The 6,887-nt window shown below is 37.2% G+C and overlaps 3 protein-coding genes across 4 annotated transcripts in view; 1 reads left to right on the forward strand and 2 right to left on the reverse strand.

Annotated features, from left to right (window-relative positions):
- Positions 1-869, reverse strand: part of LOC106763552 — a 7,662-nt gene extending 6,793 nt beyond the window's left edge. The window contains exon 1 of the mRNA XM_022782200.1: positions 23-869. Within this exon, the coding sequence (XP_022637921.1) occupies positions 23-869 (847 nt within the window). The remainder of the gene's footprint in view (positions 1-22) is intronic.
- On the forward strand, positions 870-3,577 carry LOC106762963 (rust resistance kinase Lr10-like). Of its 2 annotated transcripts, none has more exons than XM_022782244.1 (3): positions 870-958; positions 1,141-2,254; positions 2,344-3,577. In XM_022782244.1, the coding sequence occupies exons 2-3, from the start codon at positions 1,495-1,497 to the stop codon at positions 3,432-3,434; spliced, it is 1,851 nt and encodes a 616-aa protein (XP_022637965.1). In that variant the 5' UTR covers positions 870-958; positions 1,141-1,494; the 3' UTR covers positions 3,435-3,577. The 2 variants fall into 2 exon arrangements, with proteins under 2 accessions (XP_022637965.1, XP_014502588.1); XM_014647102.2 differs by having other exon boundaries at positions 895-958; positions 1,154-2,254.
- A 2,682-nt stretch (positions 3,578-6,259) lies between these two features.
- Positions 6,260-6,887, reverse strand: part of LOC106763554 — a 3,942-nt gene continuing 3,314 nt past the window's right edge. The window contains exon 2 of the mRNA XM_014647727.1: positions 6,260-6,290. Coding sequence (XP_014503213.1) covers positions 6,260-6,290 — 31 coding nt within the window. The remainder of the gene's footprint in view (positions 6,291-6,887) is intronic.

A 6,887-nucleotide genomic window follows, 5' to 3' on the forward strand; every position in this document is an offset into this window, starting at 1 on the left:
GTATATATATTTACTTTCTTACCACATATACTCAAAATTGACAGGAACCTGTGGCAGTTGAGCGAGCAATCAAGCCTCCCGGAAGTGTCCCATATGCAGGAGCCATCCATTGAACTATCCATTGAATTTGCACAAATGTCCTGGCAGGCGCGATTCATCCACGAAATCTCAAACCCATACGCTAGTGCCTTGTGCATCTCACTGTAGGAATATTGAGGTGTGTTCAAACCCCACCAAGATGTGGGAGTAACCAGCTTTACATTACAACCAACTTCTAACTCCTCGGCTATTAGGTCCCCAGCTATAGCATATGTATAACCTTTGGAGTGCCAATTCACGCAGGGAGCAGTATCTACATACTTACCATTGTCACTCACAGTATGGTTACAATTCATGAAAACTACATGTTCGGAAACCGGCTTTGAAAGAACTTCGCGCATTCTTATATGGTTAAAATAGATAGGTTCGGATAATCGTTCTTGAGTAGTTTGGTATGCATCCATATCAATCTCGAGGAAATTATAGGAATCACTGAAATTGGATCGAGACAAGAAATAGAGAGGAATGGAGGAGCAATTTGATTGCCGAACACCGGGATCAACCACTCGGATTGTGAAATTATTGTAGTTGATGGCCTGCACATTGTATTTTCCGGAGTACAAAGATAAAATTGTAACGTTATTTTCACAGGTGAGCTCATACCTGTGGTCGCCGCAGCGATCTGGGTCGCCTTTTAGTCGGAATGGATGCGTTATGTTGGTGAGTTTGCCACAGGAAGAAAGGGGACAAGCATGAACATAGTGCTTTGTAGCAGAAATTTGGTGAAGTCGAAACAGCAGAATCACCAAGAACGCACTCTCTCTCCACATACCGTTTCTTCTCGATTCTCAATGATGAAGGCAGAGATTCGCCCTAATGAATTTTGTTTTGGTGTAACTGTAGAAGCAAGAAGGTTACGGTATGTATCTTTCTCTTTTATCGAGTTTTTATTTAGGCTAATGTTACTAAACAATGTTAAACTGCATCAAAATTAGTTTTTACAAATTAGTTTTTTAATATTGAATTATGCTTAAAATTTCTCTTCTTAACCTGTATCAAAGTCTATCTTTTAAAAAAATGATTTATTGATCCTGTTATCAGTTTTCACACTCAGTTATCAGGTCCTGTCACACTCCACAAAATATCCAGGTTCGTGGAAGTTACCAATATACGTGTTGAAGAGTCACGAGTGGGCCTTGCGCATTTAAGATTGGAGAAGACTTGAAACAGGGGACTACGTTGCTTCCTTGAAAAATTCAGCCATAACACTTAAAACACAGACGTAGACTTTGACGAAAAACCGCGATTTTGGATCCTTTCTTTCTAACGGGATTCCTAGGGGGTGACTGTAAATAGTAATACAGAAACATCTAAAATAGTGCAAAGATAAATCAAGTTTGGTTGTCTCTCGTTTTCTGTTTTTCCCAAAAGAGATAAAGCACCTGCAATTCTGGGATGGCGGAGTCTAGTGTGCTACCTCTCCGAGGTGAGTCCTTGTTGATAGCTCTACTGTTAATGTTCTTGCTTATCGTAAGTAGCAGAGGTGAAAACGAGTGCTCGAAATTGCCTTATTGTCAGTCTGGAGAACCGCATATTAAATTTCCCTTCCAACTCGTCCAGGGGATGACAGATGCATGTGATTCTCCTGGTTTGTGTGTATATTGTAGTGAAAATAAGGAGACCATGCTTGTTCACCCTACAGTAAAACTCCGTGTCACAGACATAAACTACAAATTACAGATTATTTACTTGCAAGATCCAGAAAATTGCCTTCCGAAGAAGTTTCTAAACCTCAACAATTTTACGATTCCTCCTTATCAACTTGATTCATCATATGAACGAGAAAAAAACTACTTGAATTTCTTCGATTGTTCTTCACTTGGACTTCCACACCTCAGAAACAGAGACCAGACATACTCGAGTTCGCAAGACATGATTCGTTGTCCGACTTATGTTTCTAACTCTGACGAAAGTGTGCTTGAATTGGACCTAACATCTTGTTCCAAGATGTTCAACATCATTTCGCAGGCCTCGGCATCTGACCTGCGGGTGAATCAGTTGAATTTGAGATGGTCCGAACCAAACTGTGGTGAGTGCGAAGCAAAAGGCCATAGATGTAAATGGAAGACGAACAGCTCAACGGAAATCGAATGTGTAGACTGCAGTCCCAAACGAACCATTCACATTCCCGAATATTCGATTTTCACTGCTACAGGTGAGACCAGACTCTATGACATTACTTGACTTAGTTTCTAATTTTTTTTCTCTCTGTGTGTTTAATCCAGTCTCCCTATGCTATTGTAGGTTCTATTGTTTTGGGGCTGGTGGTTATTGCAGTGTTTAAGATGGTGCACCATTTTAAAAAGAAAGAAGAAGACCAAGCTAGAGTGGATAAGTTTCTAGAGGATTACAGAGCAGACAAGCCAGCAAGATTTACCTATGCTGATGTAAAAAGAATCACGGGTAATTTTAAAGAAAAGTTAGGGGAAGGAGCTCATGGAGCTGTGTTTAGAGGAAAACTTTCGAATGAGATTCTCGTGGCTGTGAAGATCCTCAATAATACAGAGGGAGATGGGAACGATTTCATCAATGAAGTTGGAATTATGGGAAAAATTCACCACATCAACGTGGTTCGTTTGCTTGGTTTTTGTGCTGAGGGACTCCATCGTGCTCTTGTCTACAATTTGTTTCCAAACGGTTCGCTACAGAGTTTCATATTTCCACCGGATGACAAGGACCATTTTCTTGGCTGGGAGAAGCTGCAACAGATTGCTCATGGCATTGCTAAAGGGATTGAGTATCTTCATCAAGGTTGTGATCGTCCCATTATTCACTTCGACATCAACCCTCACAATGTGTTACTCGATGAAAACTTCATCCCCAAAATTTCTGACTTTGGCTTAGCCAAATTGTGTTCAAAGAATCCTAGTTTGGTGTCCATGACAGCTGCAAGGGGAACCTTGGGATACATTGCACCAGAAGTTTTCTCCAGAAACTTTGGAAATGTGTCTTATAAATCCGATATCTACAGTTATGGAATGTTGTTGTTGGAAATGGTTGGAGGAAGGAAGAATGTGGACATATCTTCAGCACAAAATTTTACTGTTCTGTACCCGGATTGGATCCATAACCTGGTTGATGGAGATATCCATATCCATGTTGAGGATGAAGGTGAAGTTAAAATTGCAAAGAAACTGGCAATTGTTGGACTTTGGTGCATTCAGTGGCAGCCAGTGAACCGACCATCCATAAAATCTGTCATACAAATGTTAGAAAGTGCAGAGGAAAACCAGTTAACTGTTCCTCCTAACCCATTTCACTCAACGTCCTCCACTTCTACTGGTAGACTCATTTCAACAAGACGTCCTATGGAGTTGGATGTGATTCAGGAATGAGGGAATAACAACTTTTACCCTCACTATTTTATTAATGTATGCGTAGTGGTAGAAAATAGTATATTAATTTGTAGAAAAGAAAATCCACATTGTGTAATATGATTACATTCAAACTAGTGTTTAAATGCATTTTCTTTTCTTTTCACAAGAAAAAAATTGTTGGGTTTGAATTAACTCTTAATATAAAGGTTATTCTATATAAAGTAAGACCAACTAAAAATAATTAATCAAATCCATTTCTAACGAGAAATACAATTGTCAGATTTTTAATTTTATTTATGTAACGTAGGCTTGCTAAAATGTCATTAATCGATAGATAATTTTTGTAATATTGATCAAATTTACAAATTAAGTATGTTTATAAGTAAAGTATATTTAGCAACTTTTGACTATTTGTAGAAATTATAAATACAAATTTAAGATAACTGAGGTAGGTGATTACATTTATTACACTGTCGAGAATTAACTCTGCTTACCAAACGATCATCTACTAACTTAAGCATAGGAGTATCTTTTGCAGATAACTCTACCGTACAGGTTGATGGAAATTAATTCCAACAGTCTTAAGCCAAATCAAGTTAAACGTGAAAAGGAGGCAACGAAAGACAAATTTCATGGAAGCTATGGATGGATTAAGTGGTGTAGGTGCAAGATTGAACTAGATGAGGGATCCTAGTTGTGGAAGGAGGCTAAAGGAGACTCCATGTCTCTCTGGTTGTGACCATTAAGCAAAGAAAGAAGGTTGGAGTGATCTAATGAGCAATTTTATACATATACTTGTTAAAATATGTTAAATATTCTATTAAAGGATATTAGGCAATCAAATATTGTGTTAGTTATAATTTAGATATTATTTTAATTTGTGCAGATTTGTGCACCTGTCATTCCTTTAATAGATGAAGAATTATAGGATCCTTATATGTATATATATGGTACTCTACTCTTTGAAATAATACATCAGAATTATTCTTTAAACCTTTATTATGGTATCAAGAGCCAAACACTAATATCCTTTACAATATAGGAATCAGTGCTTTTTTTCATTGAATATTTTTGATGGCTTCTTCCGATGACAATCAATCGGAGAAACATAATTCTGGAACTTCCGCTGCTTCCAAGAGTTATATTTCTACTGCTACCGGATTTGTGGCCAAATCAGGTCTATCTAACTCTGCTCTTAATCTTTCTGTTGTTACTAAGGGTATTGGATAGTTGATTTAGGAGCTACTGATCATATGACTTGTGATCTCATATATTTACTAGTTTTTCTTCTAATTGTTCTAAAAGTGTTATTATTAATGCCAATGGGGTCTCATCTCCTATTGAAGGTATAGGTACTATATCCCTCTCACCCTCCTTATCAATTCCTGATGTGTATATATATTTACTTTCTTACCACATATACTCANCATATTTTTGGATGTGTTATATATGTTCACTTACACCCACATCACCGTACAAAGCTCGAAGAACGAGCGATCAAATGTGTTTTTGTTGGGTATGGAACAACTCAAAAAGGTTATCGTGCTTACCATCCACCATCAAAGAAATTTTATATTTCTATGGATGTGACATTTAATGAGCATGAATTTGTTTATGTTGATTCTGCACTTCAGGGAGGCAATGAAAGTGAAGTGCATAATCATGATGTTAGTATGTTTGATTATATATTATCGTGTGAGGATCATTCTGCAGCAAGTGAGCCAATCCTAAATATGGACACTTCTTTTCTGGATAATACAATGTCTTCTGATCATAACCAATTGGCTCAATCTTCTTCACAGGTTCAACTTGACTCTTCAGAGGTACCTTTTGATCCTATCTCTGATAATACTAATTTAGATGAAATTGATTCTTGTCTGCCTGAAACCACCAGCACACCAAACACTGAGTCTACTATTGTTCAATATAATCTTCCACCTCGTTCTAACCGTGGTCAACCTCCAGCTAAATATGAACCAGACCTCCAAGCCAAAGTTAAATATCTCATTAGTAAATATGTGTCATCTCACAGGTTATCTCAATCATATGCATCATTTGTATCTCAATTATCTTCAATTTCTATTCCTAGTAATGTACAGGAAGCTTTGGCAGATCCTAGATGGACCGAAGCAATGGTTGAGGAGATAGCAGCTTTAGAAAAAAATAACACTTGGGATCTTGTATCCTTACCAAGAGGGAAGAAAACTGTGCGCTGCAAATGGGTCTTTACAATTAAGCATAAAGCTGATGGAACTATTGAAAGGTATAAAGCACGACTTGTGGCTAAAGGTTACACTAAATCTTATGGTGTAGATTACCAAGAGACGTTCGCATTGGTAGCCAAGCTCAATACTGTGAGAATACTTTTGTCGCTAGCTGCAAACCAAGATTGGCCTCTTCTACAATTTGATGTAAAAAAGGCTTTCCTACATGGAGAAATTTCAAAAGAAATTTATATGGATTCTCCACCAGGCATGACAGGTTCAAATGGAATGAAGGTTTGCAAATTAAAGAAGGCTCTATATGGATTAAAACAATTCCCAAGAGCATGGTTTGGAAGGTTTACCAAGTCTATGAAGGCTTTTGGCTATAGAGCAAGTAACTCTGATCACACCTTATTTTTTAAGAGAGGAAAAGGAAAGATTACAACTTTGATTATATATGTAAATGACATGATTGTAACAGGAAATGATCAAGATGAGATTTCTAGTTTACAACGATACCTTTCATCTGGATTTGAGATGAAACAACTTGGAAACCTCAAATATTTTTTGGGTATTGAAGTAGCTAGATCAAAACATGGTATTTTTCTATGCCAAAGAAAATATACTATTGATTTACTATCAGAAATTAGGTTGCTTGGGAGTAAACCAGCTGATACACCAATTGAACAAAATCATAAACTCTTTCAATGCTCAAATTCAGCAAGCATAGATAGAGGAAGATACCAAAGGCTGGTAGGAAAATTGATTTATTTGTGCCATACACGTCTAGATATCACCTATGCAGTGTGTTGTTAGTCAATTTATGCATGAACCACGAAAGCTTCATATGGATGCTGTTGAAAGAATTTTGAGATATTTGAAGTCTGCTCCTGGAAAAGGAATTTTGTTCTCAAATAATGGAAACTTAAAGGTAGAAGGGTACACTGATGCAGATTGGGTAGGTTCAAAAGATCATAGAAGATCTACCTCTGGATACTTTACTTTTGTAGGAGGGAATCTTGTAACTTGGAGGAGTAAAAAACAGCCTGTAGTAGCAAGATCTAGTGTTGAAGCAGAATTCAGAGGCATGACACTAGGTGTATGTGAACTTTTGTGGATTAAAAATGTGTTATCAGATTTGGGATTTAAACCAAATGAAGCTATGAGTTTGTACTGTGACAATACTTCGGCTATTGCAATTGCTCATAATCCTGTTCAACATGATAGAACAAAGCATGTGGAGATTGATAGACATTTCATCAAAGAG

The sequence above is a fragment of the Vigna radiata genome, chromosome 6 (assembly GCF_000741045.1).
Source record: "Vigna radiata var. radiata cultivar VC1973A chromosome 6, Vradiata_ver6, whole genome shotgun sequence".
Taxonomy (NCBI): Eukaryota; Viridiplantae; Streptophyta; class Magnoliopsida; order Fabales; family Fabaceae; genus Vigna; species Vigna radiata.